At 36.8% G+C, this 18,603-nt stretch overlaps 2 protein-coding genes across 3 annotated transcripts; both read right to left on the bottom strand.

Moving 5' to 3' along the window:
* Window positions 1-290: 290 nt before the first annotated feature.
* trappc13 (trafficking protein particle complex subunit 13) lies at window positions 291-12,250 on the bottom strand. 2 transcript variants are annotated; one of them, XM_074617209.1, is made up of 13 exons: window positions 12,089-12,250; window positions 10,550-10,618; window positions 8,399-8,498; window positions 8,211-8,295; window positions 7,992-8,119; window positions 7,837-7,909; window positions 6,332-6,376; window positions 5,915-5,932; window positions 2,679-2,812; window positions 2,392-2,590; window positions 1,312-1,412; window positions 682-829; window positions 291-603 (listed from the first exon to the last, which is right to left on the bottom strand). In XM_074617209.1, the coding sequence occupies exons 1-13, from the start codon at window positions 12,132-12,134 to the stop codon at window positions 496-498; spliced, it is 1,254 nt and encodes a 417-aa protein (XP_074473310.1). In that variant the 5' UTR covers window positions 12,135-12,250; the 3' UTR covers window positions 291-495. The 2 variants fall into 2 exon arrangements, with proteins under 2 accessions (XP_074473310.1, XP_074473311.1); XM_074617210.1 differs by lacking the exon at window positions 5,915-5,932.
* Window positions 12,251-13,489: 1,239 nt separating this feature from the next.
* On the bottom strand, window positions 13,490-17,911 carry LOC141757828 (lysosomal membrane ascorbate-dependent ferrireductase CYB561A3-like). Its single transcript, XM_074618677.1, has 6 exons — window positions 17,558-17,911; window positions 17,239-17,290; window positions 15,809-15,988; window positions 14,058-14,266; window positions 13,819-13,973; window positions 13,490-13,652 (listed from the first exon to the last, which is right to left on the bottom strand). Exons 1-6 carry the CDS (start codon window positions 17,909-17,911, stop codon window positions 13,490-13,492), a joined length of 1,113 nt encoding a protein of 370 aa, XP_074474778.1.
* Window positions 17,912-18,603: the final 692 nt, after the last annotated feature.

An 18,603-nucleotide genomic window follows, 5' to 3' on the forward strand; every position in this document is an offset into this window, starting at 1 on the left:
GTTCAGATTGAATCCAAGATCTACCCGACATCCCAGAGAATCCTCGCACTTTACTTTATCTCTGTTTAGTACAGTGATTTGGCACCCAATACGTATCCTGTGTGTCTAAATATGTGGCTTAAAACTTCAAATCCCTATAATTTACATATTTGAAGAAAATATGCTCAGTGCAGTTCATTTTAAACAGATACAAATTAGCATTTTCATAAAATATTCTCATCTATGAGCATTTTTAATGACAAAATCCACCATGATATATGTTTTGAAAAGCAATAGGAAATCACAAATCATTAAATTACAGAGATTTTATTACCATTTATGCACATTTACATAATTATTTTCAAAGAAAGCGATTTATATTATTCACAATTCATTTTTAAAATACAGTATTATCCCCTCAGGTTGCAAAAAAGAGTGAAGTGTCGGCGTTATGTGCAGAATTCCACTGTTGGTCCATTCATATCTAAAATGCAAAAAACAAGCTAAATAAAATGTCTAGCACTCGTTGCTGGTGTACGGGCAGACCACACACACTTGTGCAATGTCGTCGTATTCGTACGTCCTCTTCAGAAATGTATCTGTGAGTCTCAGTCCGGAAATACTCTGAAACAAAAAGGTTTGAAGAGTATCAGTGAGCAGGAACAGCAGGAGGAGGATACAAACTTAAAGTTTGGATTATACCTGCAGCCCCTGGACAGATGAGAGGAGGATGAGGGGCAGAGAGAGGAAGGCACCAGGACCGAGTTTCCCCAGCTGTCGCCCCGATACACCACACCAGTGGATCGACCTGGTGTTACACATCTCCAGCACCAGGTCCATGGTTCTTTCACTACAACACCAAGGTCACAAAGAAAAGATGGTTGTTAGTGCTGTTGGCTTTAGTCTGAAAAGTGTCTGAAACAAAACATCTGAAAAATGTCTGAAGAAAAAGATCTGAAAAAATGTCCGAAAAAAAAGTGGAAAAAAAAGATCTGAAAAATGTCGGACAAAAAAAGTCTGAAAAAAAAAGATCTGAAAAATGTCGGAAAAAAAAGTCTTGAACAGACTTCCAGGAGATGGTGCTGCAATTACACTAAAGTAACGCAAAGATTAAACATTACAAACTACTGTAAAACTAAATATATAAAAACTAAACCTTTCTGAAAAACTGAAACTAAACTAAAACTAGCAAACGCACTCTAAAAATGAACTAAAATTAAACTAAAATGAATTTGAAAAGTCAAAACTAATCGAAAACTCTAAACTATTATAACCTTTGGTCGGGCCTGTAATTCAATGATTTAGTCAGATGTTGGACTGCGGGATTTTTACCTGCAGTTGGTGATTTTACAGATAATGTCAAAAGGTTCTTCAAGGTTGACGGTGTCAGGAAGCATCTCCAAAGACAGTCTGATGTCTCCATACCCTGGAGCCTGAAAGACATAATAAAAGGATATAATACAAATAAACATGAAAATTCTTTTATTTTGAAAAATGTCCGAAAAAAAAAATCTGAAAAATGTCTGAAAAAAAAAAATCTGAAAAATGTAGGACAAAAAAAGTCTGAAAAAAAAGATTTGAAAAATGTCGGACAAAAAATTCTGAAAAAAAAAAATCTGAAAAAATGTCCGAAAAAAAAGTCTGAAAAAAATATCTGAAAAATGTCGGAGAAAAAGTCTGAAAAAAAATATCTGAAAAAATGTCCGAAAAAAAAGTCTGAAAAAAAATATCTGAAAAATGTCGGAGAGAAAAAGTCTGAAAAAAAATATCTGAAAAAATGTCCGAAAAAAAAGTCTGAAAAAAAATATCTGAAAAATGTCGGACAAAAAAATATTTGAAAAATATCGGACAAAAAATTCGGAAAAAATGTCCGAAACAAAAGATCTGAAAAATGTTAGAAAAAATGTCCGAAAAAAAAGTCTGAAAAAAAATATCTGAAAAATGTCGGAGAGAAAAAGTCTGGAAAAAAATATCTGAAAAAATGTCCGAAAAAAAAGTCTGAAAAAAAATATCTGAAAAAATGTCCGAAAAAAAATATCTGAAAAATGTCGGACAAAAAGATTTGAAAAATGTCGGACAAAAAATTCTGAAAAAATGTCCGAAACAAAAGATCTGAAAAATGTCCGAAAAAAAATATCTGAAAAATGTCGGAGAGAAAAAGTCTGAAAAAAAATATCTGAAAAAATGTCCGAAAAAAAAGTCGGAAAAAAAATATCTGAAAAAAAGTCGGAAAAAAAATATCTGAAAAATGTCGGACAAAAAAAGATTTGAAAAATGTCGGACAAAAAATTCGGAAAAAATGTCCGAAATAAAAGATCTGAAAAATGTCAGAAAAAAAAGTCAGAAAAAAAAGATCGGAAAAAAAATTCGGAAAAAAATAAAAAAAATTATTATTTGCTGTCTAATTAATACCATTCTCTGCAGCTGACTGGTCTGTAGCCTCCCTCTCTCTCCGAGGTTGGTCTTCCATACAATGTCGAGCTTCCCTATCACCGTCACACCTTTGATGACGCCGGCCTTCTCCGCGTACTCCGGCTTTGGCTTCAGGCAGTACAGGTACTGCCGCGTGTCCATGGGCTGCAGGTAGGACATTTTCCCAAACGTGGACTCTCTGGAAGTGAAAAGTTACGGATGAGAAGTATAAAAAGCTGACGGTGAACACATGAAGGAATATGCAGGAAAACTAAAAGTGCTTTTACCCGTCGTCTCCACCTTCGACCGTGTTGAGCTCTGTGACGTTGTACATCATGGAGGGCTCCAGAGAGACCTTCTCCATGAACATCGGTGACGTGGTGATGTTCTGGATCTGAGCCTCCAGGAACACTTCATCTGTCTGGAGCGGAGAAGGCCAGCAGTCACTAACTGATATTTGTTGCTCACAATCAAGTACAATGACATTATCTCCAAGGCCAACTGAGCAACACAACAGCTGTATCATTAGGTATTAAGGAGGGTTAGGCTTCTGCAAAGTCCTACAGTCTTAAAGGATAGGTTCACATTGGTTCATGTCCGTCTTATTCACATGTTCATATGAGCGTTTAAAAGTTACTGCTTGCTGTGATTTTCCTCCTGTCCAGATTGTCCACGAACCACAGACTAAGAAGATAAGAAGTGAACATATCCGTGACGTCACCCAGTGGTTTGTGGACTGCTGTTTTGAAGCCTCGAGTTCGGCATTTTGGCCGTCGCCATCTTGGTTATTTGCAACCAGAAGTGACACGAAGTACAACCGAACGCTGAATAAGACATTTTTAGGCGACCAAAAAGGTTATAATTAACTTTCATGAACTGAAAACACACTGTGAAAGAGTTAAAGTTATAAGACGAAAACGCGGACAACTCCCAGACCGGACAACGCCGTGGTAGAGACCTGTCAATCACAAGGTAGCCACACCCTAAAGCATCCCCTGCTTTATGGTCTATTTGACTCTAAATGGGACCATCATTTACTAAATGAACATCATGCTGTATTGAAGAAGACTTGAAACTAGCAATTGAGACCATAAATTCATGTTTACAATGTTTACTGAGGGAATAAATCAAGTGAGAAGTAGGATCATTTTCTCATAGACTTCTATACAATCAGACTTATTTTTGCAACCAGAGGAGTCGCCCCCTGCTGGCTGTTAGAAAGAATGCAAGTTTAAGGCACTTCACCATTGGCTTCACTTTTCAGACCCCCGGAGACCTAAGCAAATCTGATGCTTCAGTATTCTGAGTTGGACAAAACAAGTGGGCATCTTCAAAAGGTTGTGTTTTTAGTAGGAAATTCTTGTTTTATTGTTTCTCTGCAGCAGCTCAGCAAGAAAACATGTGAGAACATTTTGCAGTAAAAACACGGTAACTTTGAAAAATACCCACTTGATGTGACTAACTCAGACGGCTGAAGCCTGATACTTGTTATATGTTTTTTGTCCCCCATCACTTCCACTGGAGACGGATCTTTTAAACGCCGATATGAACAGGAGGAATGACTACAAACAGCTGTTTTAACGTACATATAAGCATGTGAGCAATGTTTTGATATAATAAAATGTGAACATATCCTTTAATCTACTCTGTAAGTGATGTGAGAGTCGTGTAATGTATCAACATGTATCAACTAGACAAACAATAAACATATAAACACATCAATTGAATTCTATTACGTTTGCTCAGTGTACCTTTGAGGACATTGTTAGTGGAAGTGCTGACCAGCGGAGTAAACAGTATACAGTAGGGGTTGCACGGCGACTGATTTCGTCTTTCAAAGTGTCTCTCAAACATCAACTAGTCGTGTGTTTTTAAACCAATAATCAGATTATTTATAGCAGCCATGTCATCTGCATCAGAGCCTTTCAGAGGAATAACATCTTCTATGACGCCCATGTCTATAACGCATTATAAACATGTTTATAATGCGTTATAATCTGCTTATAGCACATAGTTACAATAATCATAATACATTAAACAGCATTTTATAAGATCAAGTATTATAATACTTCATAATTGCTGGTCACTCATTTATTTTTTTTCCAAGGTTCATAGTGTATTCTAATAGCATTATAATCTTTTCATAATACATTATAATTACTCTTATAATGCATTATAATGTGATTAAAAGTTACTCTAAGTGGTCATTGGATTTATTAAATTAGTTTTACAGTGTTTGTGTGTTGTTCTTGCAAAGATATAATGATATTTTCATTCATTTTACAACGGCCACTTTATATTATATCACATTATAATACTGAATATAATATAATTTAATGCACTCTAAAAACATGATGTATTACAACTATTAGAATTATAAAACACTATGATCCTTGCAAATAAAATGTCAGTGAAATGATGACGTATTATAAAACTTGATCTTATAAGTCATTATAAAATGCTTTTATGCATTATAGATACTTATAGCGATGATTTTAGAGTACTATAAGCAGATTAGAAGTATGTTTATAACCATTATAGATATGGACGTCATAGAAAATGTTACTGAATAAATTACTATATAAATTAATAACTTACTTGTGCAACAAAATGTTACAATAATAAAATGATATACAGTAACGTGGTTTGTTAAAAAAATACTTGTCTCTGTCAGTTTACAGGCCTTGACATGGTGTTTGTACAGGATCGTAGGCAACTAGTTGATGCTTTGGAAAAGTAACACTCGGTGTCAATCTCAGTCTTCACAACTGTCAAACTCTGAGTGCAACCTCTACTGTACAGTAAGATACAACGAGAGAGAAGCAGAGATTAGTCCATGCCTTGCGAGTCATAACATGAACATGAACCGTTCTGAATGAGGTTAATGTTAAATCACAGAGCTCAGCATCTCCCTTCCATGCAAAGCCATTCCAACCAATACCCCAAACCTCAATCAAATATATTCGTTCCTTCGTTAAAACAATTATGATCCAATGGTAAACGATTGGAACAAGAAAGTAATTTGGTGTTTTATAATCACTGACAATAAGAGCACACCTTCAACCCAGCGATACAAAAGCCCCGTCATTCATGTCTGAAATATTACATAATCATTTACATCTTGACCAATAGAAAATGAGAACAATCATACTCATAATTTTCCCCATAATGATGATAAATTGTTTAATCAATGCATTCCCCACCCGCCACAATTTAACACCACAAACTTCAATTCAAGCCCCGCGTCGGATGAGTTTGCAAGAAAGCACGAGCGTCCAAAGAAAGGGCAAAAGAAAAATAATGGAAAGTTCACGTCAAGGTGTTAAATTAATGAATGCAGTCACTTTTTTTTTTTTTATCTTTAACAATCTACGTAGCAGGCGTTTTATAATTCACATTATGACTTTCCATTCCTCTACTTTGCACCTTTCTATTGGCCCCCCAGAAAGACAACAAGTCTGCTGCACCAAAAAAGGATTAAGAGAAGCTAACGTTCAGCGATGAGAACAGAAGGAACAATTACCACGGAACTGAGGTCACTCTAATGGAGAAAATAAAATACAAGACATAATAAACAAATGAAGTTACATGCCAAAGATGATGACAATGAATATTTGCATACCGCTAATATATATAAAAAGCTACTGGTGTGAAAATGAGAAAAAGGAAAAAGCTTGTTGCCTCTGTGAGGAAAACACTTGATCTCCAGCTCGTCAAACTAGTTTTCTGTTAAGTTGACAAATCTGGAGGTACAAGTGTTTCCCAGGAGACCATTCTTATATTAACTGCCCCTATTAGCATATGGAAATGTTCCTAACTATGAAATGAAATATGATGTGAAGCAAGTCATACAATACAGTTCTTCTATTTGCAGAACGACGTGGTGAGAGATATTTCTATTATGCTGATGCTGGTAGATTTGAAGAGCGGCAAAACTTACCTCGGCATTGTAGAACTTTGTCTTCACATCCAGCGGCTTCAAAACCTGATTGAAAATAGATTGCAAACTGAACGCTGTCGTTTTCTCACACTGTACCTCCATTTGGCAGGAAAAAAATAATTTCCATGCGAAAAATGATTAATCAGACTAGAACATCTTCAGCTAAGGAAAGGAAGAAACCCGAGGGATAATACTGGAAATGTTGCTGAAGGGAAGCCGGTTACATTTAGAGCACAAAGTGAGAGCTGAAGACTGCCAGACACCAGATCCACAGCTACGATGGTAATTGCTTTTGCTCTGTTGTGGACCTGTGACATTTCTCAAGTCTTCTCCAAGCTTACACAGGAGTTTACCACGGTCATCTAATGCACTGGTTCCCAACCTGGGGGTCCCGACCCCCATTAGGGGAGGCCGCGAGGCCTTCTTGATTTTAAGGGGTGTCAGACAACTTTTTAAATAATGTACAGTTGGCCTACATCGCGGGATTTCAACCATTTCTGTGAAGAACATTTTTTTGTTTTATTATTTAAGATATAAACTTAGTAAAGAAATCTCATAGTATAAGGGCACGGTGAAGACCTGAACACAAGCTATATTCACAGAGGATGTAGCGGGCTCCATCTTAAATCTAGAGAGAAGATACTGGTATCATATGAAACTAGAAAACCCAAGGAATTGATTGGTACTAAACCATATCCTGTTAGCTTAACGAGAAGAACGCTAAATAACGCTCCAAACTTGCGCTAAATTTTGGCGAGGACAAACTGGCATGCCCATTTGCAAAGGGGTCCCTTGACCTCTGACCTCTAGATATGTGAATGAAAACTCTGAGATGAACAGAGTGAAAACTGTATCTTATTAGATAAAACAGTTTTTGAAAAAACGCATAATTTCCAGTTGAAAAAAGGTTATAAGTCGCAATATATCGTAATATATCTTATCACAATACTCAGCATATACAGTAGGATAAGGTGAAGAACTGAACACAAGTTATATTCACAGAGGCTTCCCGCTCTGATAAACAGCCTCGTCCTGCTTTAGAAAAGTACGCAGTTAAAACAAACACAGAACTAAAAGAACAATGGCCAAGCGTCAGGGAGAAGAAAACACTGACAACAGAAGAAGACTATTAATTATATATAATTGGTAAAAATACAATTAAAAAAAACACAATACAGACAGAGAATGGCATTAAAGGTTCCTAAAAATAAGAGGAAAACTCGTCTCTGATGCCGAATTCACAGGAAATAATCGGCTCAGAATTCATATAAATTGGTCGTTTTACACAAACTTCCTGCAGTTATTGTGTTCACTATTAATTAATTGGGTTAATTGTACAGTTTATTAGTTGTTCTGCACTGTGCACTGTGTTATGCATTGAATATAATATGAAATATACATAAAATATGTTAGGGTCGTTAGTTTACTCAATGATAGAAAAAGGGCCCCTTCAGGAAAAAGGTTGGGAACCACTGATCTAATGAAAAGGCTTAAATATAACTCACCTGGAATTTGAAGAACTTCCGAAAATAGAGCTTCTCCCCGTACTGAGTGGTGTAACTGACGGCACAAACTAAGCTGGGAATTGGAAGAGAGCAAAGAAACATTTAGAATAGCAAAAACACATGATGATGTATAACAAAAAAAGGGTCACACTCACATATGAGTTCCAATCTCTTTGACTTCGTGGTGGATGACATCATCAATGCAGCTTTCAGGTTTGAGTTCAGACACTGCGGAGTTTGACGCCGACAGGTTGAGCCTCTGAGAGCTGGTCTGTAGATCAGCCTGTAGAAGATCACATCACACAACAGCACAGTTGTGGGTCAAACAGTTGAGTGTAATAAGTGTTGGAAATGTATTTCTTCTTTAACAGTACCTTCACAAGAATGTCCTTCACAACTTGGTTGCTATCATTGTGCACGCTAATGTAACTGGAGAAGGTCTCGCCGAGGAAAATATTTCTGTGGAATGCAGACACGTGGAAAAGTCAAATCTTTAAACTTTAAAACAAAAGTTTGCTCCACAAAAAGTTTCATTTTCCAACAGCTGATTAGCTTATATTACCCAAAGTTCTGCGGTAATGTAAGCATCTCTCCCAGCATTAACGACTCTGCTTCTTTGATTGTGGACGGGTCCTCTCTCATAAGTTGACCAAACAAATCCCCTACAGAGAGAAAAACACAGACACAGAGAGCTGGAGCACATACAAGACTTAAACAATTAACAAACATATATTACATACTGTATATACAAGCTGCAGTATTTTTTTTTCATCATGTTATATAGCCTCAAGAATAATATCAGGAGGGGGGCTTAAAGAGACCGGCGCTAAAACGGAGCATTTCAGAGGGTGAATACAGGTATATTCAGACGGACAGTATGAGAAAGATAAGGTGTCTTTTGTACATTAAAGCCTATAAACATACTCTAGTAAAAACCCCAGAACACAAGTATATGTCCCCTTTAAAGCTGGAACATGATAGCAAAAATGCTTTTATGATTCTAATGTCAACTTCAACTAATTAATCTTTGTGAACTTTAAGATAAGCTGTCACTTCACTGCTGCTCTCTTGTATAAATAGCGATCCCTTCCAGAAGTGTCATTGTGATTTATGGTCTGTAAGGAGTTCAGTTACCAGCGAACACATTTCTCTGTGGTGTACTCCACAAGAGGGGGAAACAAACACTGAAACTCTCAGCAGGAGACAGATCGGAGACCGTAAATCTATAATACAGATGTGCCCTGGATCTAAACCAAATGTTACAGTTCAAAATCTATATAAAGTAGGTTAATTTAATCAGTTTTTAGATAGTTAGTTTATCTTTCTGCTACTAGATTATACAGTACATGTTGTTTTAATATCTAATTTATGTTGAGCTTTACTATAAGTAATTACAGGTTTAGGGAAATTCTCAAAAATGCAACATTAGACAATCAATCCCATCATTGATACTTTAGCACAATTATTATATCTTACTATTGCAAGCATCGATTAAAAGCATGAATGCAATTTGTGTTAATTTCCCGCACACCTGTTGACCGCTTAAATGGGGTTTTATGGCATAAAGATATTTGCTTTTGTTCCCTACAGTAAATATTTCAACATAAACATGGAAGTGTTGTCTGCTGTCTTGAGTGGGAAACCGTAACGTAACCACAGAGAACGTTAGCTATTGGTTGAGTTTTGGAGAAGAACACTAAGAAAAGCAGAAGCAATGCTCTCAAACTGAGACACGAAAAGTGTCTGGTGTCAGTCGTTATGTTGCTTCCCTTTGTGCACATTATTGTGAAATGGTGATATAAACTTCTCATTGATGTTCTGCTTGGCGGCCAGTTTCTCAATCTCAGTCATGGATTAAATTCACTGGAATACAACGTGTGTGAAGAGCCTGAGAAGCTTGGAAAAATCTGATGGATTATTTTTGTACTTGCATGTAAAAACTCACAATTGATAATAAAAAAAAAATAGACAATAGATGTGTTTTTTTGGAAGCTTCCAAATTTTTTTTTTTGCTGTCACGCTGAGACTGAATCTCTACGCTCTAAAGAACAGAAGACAAAGAGCAAGAAATGATATGACAGACCCAGGATTGTTTTGCTAACTTTCACGTTTTCTTTTCTCCTCTGTCTTCTTTAACATGACATGGAGCCTTGTGACAGACAAACAAACTAACGTTATTAACAAAAGCAGCACAGTACAGTAGCTCAGCTGTTAGCACAGTTGCCTCACAGCAAAAAGAATCCAGTGTTTGAACCTGACTCCGGCCGGCTGAAGCCTTTCTGTGTGGAGTTTGCATGCTCTCCTCGTGTCTGCTTGAGTTTCCAACAGGTGCTCCGGTTTCCTCCCACAGTGCAAAGACACTCGATCCAACAATGATTCTTAAAATTACTTATTTCACTCCCATCCCGTGTGCTGGCTGCTGCTACATTTGATCAGTCAACAGTAGAATAATTAATCAAATCTGATTCCCTGATAACAATTTAAGCTCTGTGTGGCATGGATCAGACTACTGTGTGTGTGTCCACATATCAGCTGAGAGATACTGATATGACAACCACAACAAGTGGAAAAGTCAGCAAATCCACAGCAATACAAAGTCAATAGATCCACAGTCATATGACACAGATATCCAACCTCCTGTTGTCTGAACCCTGCAAACAATTCTCTTCTGCTATACAGTAAATGTTAAATGGAGAATAAAATCCAGGCTTACCTGGCAGATCTCGATCTTCACACGTCACTGGCAAGTTTGTGAAGAGTGTCGGTTTTGTTAACCGCATCACTGTGAAGTAAAGTGAAATTGATTAGTGATTGGACACATGAGTGGGTTAGTTATTGTGGTACCGTTCAGTTGAGTATATTCTAGTGCTAATAACTTCAGTAACTAATTATCAATCTCCCTGTTATGTGCAGAGAGGTAGGTTTCATTGTAGTGACTGTAATGCATAAATAACCTTTAATGTATTGCAATAAATCTATTTTGTTGACACGTTTCAACACAATTTGTTTCCAAAGTGAGCTACAGAAATTACAAGTATCTGAAAGGCTGATTTAGTCATATGATTTAAATATGATTTACTGGTCTAATAGGTACATTTCAGCAGCTGTCAGTTTACACCAATAACATAACATGTGTGCACTGGATGCATTTTCTCAAAGCAAGATCTGGGGTCAGTATTTATTGCATCTTATAAATAAAGAATATAAACAACCTTTAATGGGTACAAATGCATCAGAAACAGAGACAAGTGTATTGACACATTATTGAGTTATTCGAGCTTTGCTTATACAATAAGAAAAGCAATATAACAGCAGTAGCTAGCTGGTATTATGGTATACTTCTTGCTGTAATGTGTTGCTACTCAGTGACTTTTAATATCAGCTTTGAGGTCCAATAACAACAACAAAAGTACTCTTTAAAGCTACACCTGTCATAAACAGTCTTTATTGCATTTTATCGAATATAAAAGTGTAATATTGTCTTAGCTAGAGGCAGGTTTCATTGTAGTCTTTGGCTGTAATGCATTAATAACCTCTGATGTATTGCAATAAATCTATTTTGTTGACAACACAATTTGTTTTCTAGATGAGCCACAGGAATTACATGTATCTGAAAGGATGAATCAGTCATTTGATTTGACCTCAACTATGATTTACTGGTCTAAGATGGTACATTTTAGCAGCTTGCACCAAAACATAACAAGTTTGTGCATTGGATCCATTTTATCAAAGCAAGATCTGGGGTCAGTATTTAATGCATCTGATAAATAAAGAATATAAACAACCTTTAATGGGTACAAATGCATCAGAAACAGAGTCAAGTGTATTGGCTAAGTAGCTGACTGACACATAATTTGACTGTCAGATGTTATAGAGTATCTTTGTTTATACAATAGAAAAGCATATTAACAGACAAATAACAAACACAACTTACTAAAGATAACAAAACTAGTGAGTTTAATTCACTCATTAAGAAACCATTATGTTCAATAGCTAGCTGCTGTAATATATTACTACACAGTGACTTTTAATATCTCAGCTTTGTGGTGCAACAACAAGAAGAAAAGTAATATTTAAAGCTACACCTGTCATAAACTGTCTTTAAAGCATTTTATAGAATATAAGAGTTTATTATTGTCTTAGCTAGCTAGCTAGTTAGCAGCTAACAGTCACAGCAGAGCTCTGATATATAAACATTAAACATCACGTGGAGTCACTTTATGTTTATGCTGTTGTAAAGATAATAAAGTACCTTTTAATGCGAGCAGGTGTTCCTGTTTGGCTTGAGTTACATCCATGTTGACAGAGTGAAATGTCTTATCGGGGAGATGTTAGCTGCTATGCTAACTGGTTGTTATGACAGGCTAGTCGGTGACCTTTGACCTTACAGGAAGCTTAGAGGTGCATTACTGCCACCAGCTGGACTGGAGGGGGAACAGGAGTAGTGCAGAAACAAAACTAAATAAATAAATAAATAAAATAAAATAAAATAAAATAAAATAAAAAAATAAAAAAATAATAATAATAATAAAAAATAATAATAATAATAATGATGAAAACTCTAGATTCGTTTAAATAAATCAGATTCTCTTAGCAGTTTACACCGATCAGCTTTAAGAAAAGAAAAAAGGTAGAAAAGGCACAAGGTAATTACAGTACAAAATAAGAAGCACATTCAACTCAACACAATAAATAAATAAATTAATAAAACATACAACACCCTCAGTGTAGTCAATAAATAAACTAAACTACCCTCTGCATAGGAACGATACCCCCAGAATACAAACATACAGTATATGCTCCATGACCATGTTAAAAGAACGTGTAGCTCTCTTCATCAGGACATTTATTATTTTTATTGCCATTTGTAATGTTGATGAGGATATGTCAGCCTGTCAAACTGTAAAAAAGTGCAGGTGCAGCTACAAGATGATTCTAGTTGTCCAGTATGTGGAAATATTGTAATTTACCATGCATATTATCTAACTGTCCTTATTATTGTTGGAATTAAATTTGTCCCTGCATAATGTTGGTCTGAATCGACATGGTACTTTATCCTGAAGAGTTACTGCTGCTCTACGCAGACATCTAGTGGTCTAAGCCTGTAATACAGCGTTACAACTTTAGTTAATGCATTTTGTAGTTTCATACTTTTTATGATTTGATGATTGTTTATTTTGTGCTTATATGCTTTAGCAGCTGAATAATTTCCTGAACAAGATTATTAGGGAAGAAGAATAAGAAAAAGAAGAAGAAGAAGAAGAAGAAGAAGAAGAAGAAGAAGAAGAAGAAGAAGAAGAAGACTTTTAACAAAAATAGAAAGTTCAATCAATCAATTATTAAAAAAAAAAAAAAAAAGGTTTTCTTATATCCTTTTTAATCATGTGAATCAGAGAAATACAATGCAGTTTCCATGTGGTCGGAATGAAAACCTACGAACTACGGGCTCTCCATGGCACATTGCATCCAGTGTTCTTATGTCCGGTCTTCACTGAGCAGAAGCTGTAATTAAAATGAAAATATAGGTTATTATTTCACCAAGAGAGCTAAAACACTGATACAGAAAGATCCGATGTGTTAGCTTTGACTCCAGCAGTTACTTAAATGTAATTCACATCTATATTATCAACTCAAACCAAAATGCCCCCCAAACTCACATGAACACTTCTGTTCCGTCTGTTTCCGGCCGCCGCCATTTGTCTTTGGACAGGATGCCAAAGACGACCAATCCGAATGCCACGATGAGGAGGCCGAGGGAGTTTGCAAACTTTGCTTCTGCAGGCAGTGAGCTGTAAGGTTTACCACCGACTCCATCACTACAGCAGACGGAGAAATTAAGTTAACTTTCTTGCATGATTCTTAATCATTTATAGATTAATAACTCCTGCATCATGCTTTTGTTAATGTTGTGTAAGATTTCATTTGATTTTGGTTGTTTTCCTGTTGAAATAAAGAAGATCTGTTGTACATCTGAACACTTACAGAGAAAAGAGCAGTTCCTCATTGATGCCACTGATGCAGGAGGTTACACTGAGGATCAGGATTGCTTTCCCCATCCAGATGTGGACAGGTTTCAGGGTGCTGCGGAACCACGGCGGAGAACAAGGAAGCAAGAAGCCAGCCAAACCAAGAACCCACTATAAGCAGCATGATTAAATGCTTTAGTGCTTTCTCACAGTTTCCTCGAGTATATTTAATAATTCAATCCCTTCTATACGCACCTGTAATGTAAACATTACCACGGTGCAGATGCCCACCCAGCTGTGCACAGAGTACATATCAGAGATGTGGAAGACTCTGTGGAAGTCAAACACAGCACACAGGCCCAGGACGGACAGCAGCAGAGCCAGAAGCATCAGTCCAGCATGCACCACCTTCCAGATGTGCTTCTCCTGCTTCCAGGTGAACGGTACGCGATACACAACAGCCACTGCACATGCATACAGTAAGTGGGAAATAAATGATGTAAACATTAATTTGCTGTCTTTTGCTGGATATTGTCATTTTAGCATAATATTGAAAAGTCAGATGATATTTTTCGCTTACATTTTACGTTGAAATCATTTAGTTGATGCACTCATCCAGTGAGGAATTTAATGAGTTCAATGTCTGCTTAGATTCATTTCAGTTTTCTGGGTATTATGATGTCTAACTACAATAATAACAAAATCCACAAGAGCTTTAATCAGTTTCACTGAGAGAGAATACCTCTAGGCTCAGTCAGCCCACTGACAAATCATTTCAGCTGAGACGTCTATGAGAAGTGATTTCACATTATTAAACAAAAACTACATACATTTCTGGAACTCTCTTTTCATTCAGAATTGTTAAAGAACAATATGTTCGTACAATGTACAGTAGTGATACACGCCTGTATCTACTGAGTATGGTGAGTTCAAAATTGCACACTTAAAAATGCACTGAAATATAGCTGCAGGAGACTAAACTGTTTTCACAGCCTGAGTTGTTCTCCTTGTGATAAGTAATCTGATCTACAAGTGTCCCTTTTAAGGCCAATATTTTGTTTTTGTGTGGTCAGTGGTGCACCGATAATAGCAACACCATTCATTTTTTCCTTTCAAGATATCGTGGTAGATCAGTAGTCATGGATGGATTACTGAACAGGCCTACTGGGCACAGGCCCAGGGGCCCAAAGTGTCTGGCCCCCTCTGTCCCTCTGTACTAACCAGGAAGAGACTCAAAATGACCACATAGAAATATAAAACGACTACAAAGAGACACAAAGCAGAGGCAAAGAGACATAAAATGACTACAGAGACTCAAAATGACTACAAACAAACACAAAATTACTACAAAGAGACACAAAGCAACTACAAAGAGACTCAAAATGACCACAAAGAGACAAAGCAGCTACAAAGAGACATAAAATGACTACAAAGAGACAAAGCAGCTACAAAGAGACATAAAATGACTACAAAGAGACACAAAGCAACTACAAAGAGACTCAAAATGACTACAAAGAGACACAAAGCAACTACAAAGAGTTACAAGCTAATTACAAAGAGACTCTTAATAACTACAAAGAGACACAAAATGACTACCAAGAGACACAAAACAGCTACATAGAGACTCAGAATGACTACAAAGAGACACAAGGTAGCTACAAAAAGACATAACATGACTACAAAGAGTCACAAAGCAACCACAGAGACACAAAATGACTATGAAGAGACACAAAACAAAGACACATTTTCATATCTGTGGCCAGAGGCCAATTCTCTGGTCTCATGTCAACAGTAAAGTTGTCTGTATAATGCAATACAGTTCAACAGCACTAAACTACATCCTCCAAAACGATCATACAACTGAATCTACACCTCTCTAAAACTGAACATTATAACCTTCATGATGGTAGGATATTAGTTTTACCTATAGGTGTACCTAATGAACTGACAACTGAGAGTATACATACTGCAGTGCTGTAAATCCTTATTACAGTACAGTAACGTACCGTTGCCATACAGAACCACCAGCCCAGACACCATGAGGACGGGATGCCAGTTGAACTGCAGAGCTGAACCATCCCAGGAGAAACCACCACGCCAGTGTGAGCTCCAGTAGCTCACAAAGAGCAGACAGAGCAGGCCCAAACAGAGACACAGCGCGTAGGAGACATAGAAACACAGACGGCCTCATGTCTGAGAGTTTGGGAGGGAACAGAGTATACTGTAGATACAGAATAGTGAGCTCAATTTCAAACCCTAAAGAAGCATTTTAAGCAGAATTTACTTAAAGCATCAAAAGCAAAATGACTGAAGAATATCCCATTTCATAGTGTTATATACAGATGTTACTGGATTATTGTTACTGACGTGCTCATGTGTAAGTAGCATTTTACTGTTGCAACTGGTCAAGGTGTAGCTGCTTTTAATTATTTCATATACTGGTGGGCATGTGAGTCTCCAACAATGCAAAATCCCCAATCTTATAATAATAATTCTGGATAATAACTGGGTCCTAAAAAACACATTTTCTTTAAAAAAAATCAGAGTGCAGTGAGTGTTTCAGCCTGTTTTTAATGCCAAATTTAACTAGAATGAATAATGCACTGCAATTATGGAAAATGAAAGCAGATTTTAGAAAATATCTGAATGTCATAATTGCAGAAAATGATTACAGATTAAAATGAAATAATAAAACTGGATAAGAATGACATTTTTAACAGGGAACAAATGCATTATAATCGAAAAGATTAGTGACTAAAGCTCTGCAGTAAAAAGAATATTTACCTCTGAATTGTGGTGGAGTAGAAGTAGCCTATAAGTACCTCAAAATTGTTTTTAAGTACAGCACTACTGCTCAATACACTCAGAAAAATCAATGTTAAAAAACCTTTTCCATTACACGTTCCTCCTTTGAGCGATTCACAAACAAACTGTCGTGATTCGTGCTTCTGTCCCTCATATTAGTCCTGCTTCTTTACTCTCTTTGTACCTAAAGATGGTCCCAAAACCATAACAATACCATTAAAGATCCTGTTGTTCCGCTTTGTATTAGTAGCTTTGTAGCACGCATTAGGAATTGTTTCTGACGTAGAATGAATCTGGTGGTTAAGGGAGGGATGTTTGTCTTGTGACAAAGAAAAACAAAACAATTACATTACTTTATCACTTTTTGCTTGGTCATGTTGATATACCATAAAGTCTGGATACCTATTATAAAGCAACCTGACTGTAATATTGACGTATTTATAAGACATATTTATATCAAAGGTCAAAGGTCAAAGTATGAGCCATCACAAACACGTTCTTATCGACTTCCTTCCAACATGCTGCATCACGTGCATTGTTTTGTGAGGTGTTATATAGTAATATTTCTTTTTCAAAACAACCATGTGGGTGAGACAGACCTCTTAAGCATGTCATCTAATTTAGCACAGACCTCCAGGAGGGAATAAAGCCTCCACTGTTCGGCAACAATCGTGAGATCTGGACTAAAGCAGATGATCAGAGAGGGAGAGTCACGCATAAGGAGAGTGACGCCAGATGAATGTGGAACCTCATTTTACTGTGTAATGACAAATGCAAAGACGGGAGGACCGTGAAGCTGAGAAGACATTTTATTGGAGGCATCAAGAGAGAGATACGTTATGTCAACAGCAGAAAGAATTCCATGAAATATTCAGGTGTTTAATGTATTTCAGACCCGCTTTCTTCTACTTTAGCAGAGAATAATGAACACATGAGGTGTAAGTCTACACATCGTAGAGCAGCAAGGTGGCCGCGCCACTCAGCGGCATATTGTGCATGATCTGTTTGGAGCAAATGTTTTCATCCTCTTCATCCTCGACGAAGACGGACACAAAGTGGCTAGCGTTGATTGGATTGGATTCCAACGGCACCGGCTGAGTCTGAGACGCCAGCACGCGGACGTGCTTGACTTCTTTCCTGAAGATGAACTTCTTGCCTCCAGGAAGCACGGCGGTTATCTTATCGTTGCCTCCGGACTGGGAGGCGATGAAGGCGTCCATCTCCAGAGACTTGTCTGTGACGAACACTCGGACGTTCCTTTTGCTGTTGTTGGTCACTGAGCATGAAGCGGTGAGGTTTCCCATGTTGGTGTGTCGGATGTGAGCGATATGATTGCAAGGTGTTGCTTGAAGCTGTAATTAAAAAAATAAACAGATATTCCTCATAACCTGGATTCAAATTTGTACATTTTTATATACTAAAAATAAAGCCCAATGCCAACGTTCACTTTTTTTCTCCACATCTTAATACTTAGCTTTGCATATTCTTTCAAATTCTTATATTTACTAATTTCTAATTACCATTCTTTATTGCATAATAACCTTTTGGCAGAGACTCATGAGCATGTGACAAATACAGCTTTTTAATTTGATTATTTTACAACCATGACTTGGAGTTACAATGTGACCGTATCAGTTTTATTACATAACACCATCCACTCCAGCGCTCGATAGATTTATACTCTACATGAATGGAAATGAAAAGACATCGGCTACAATGATGACATATATTACATTTTTTAATTTGTTTAGTTTGAGCCATTCAAAGTGTACATGCCAAGAAATTAAGTCTTCTGAGAGCACAACATTTGCAATGCTTTCTTCTCTATATACAATAAAACACATGCACTAGTTAGTCTTTAACACAGATCAGTTAACAACACAGGTTTTGTTATCATTTCAGTCTTTTCTTAATGTCTAGTCTGGATCAAACACAGAATGAATTCTTACCTGCTGCTCCTCCAAAAGGCAAGGTGACAATAATGCTCTGTGGCTTG

This window comes from Sebastes fasciatus, chromosome 19 (assembly GCF_043250625.1).
Source record: "Sebastes fasciatus isolate fSebFas1 chromosome 19, fSebFas1.pri, whole genome shotgun sequence".
Taxonomy (NCBI): domain Eukaryota; kingdom Metazoa; phylum Chordata; class Actinopteri; order Perciformes; family Sebastidae; genus Sebastes; species Sebastes fasciatus.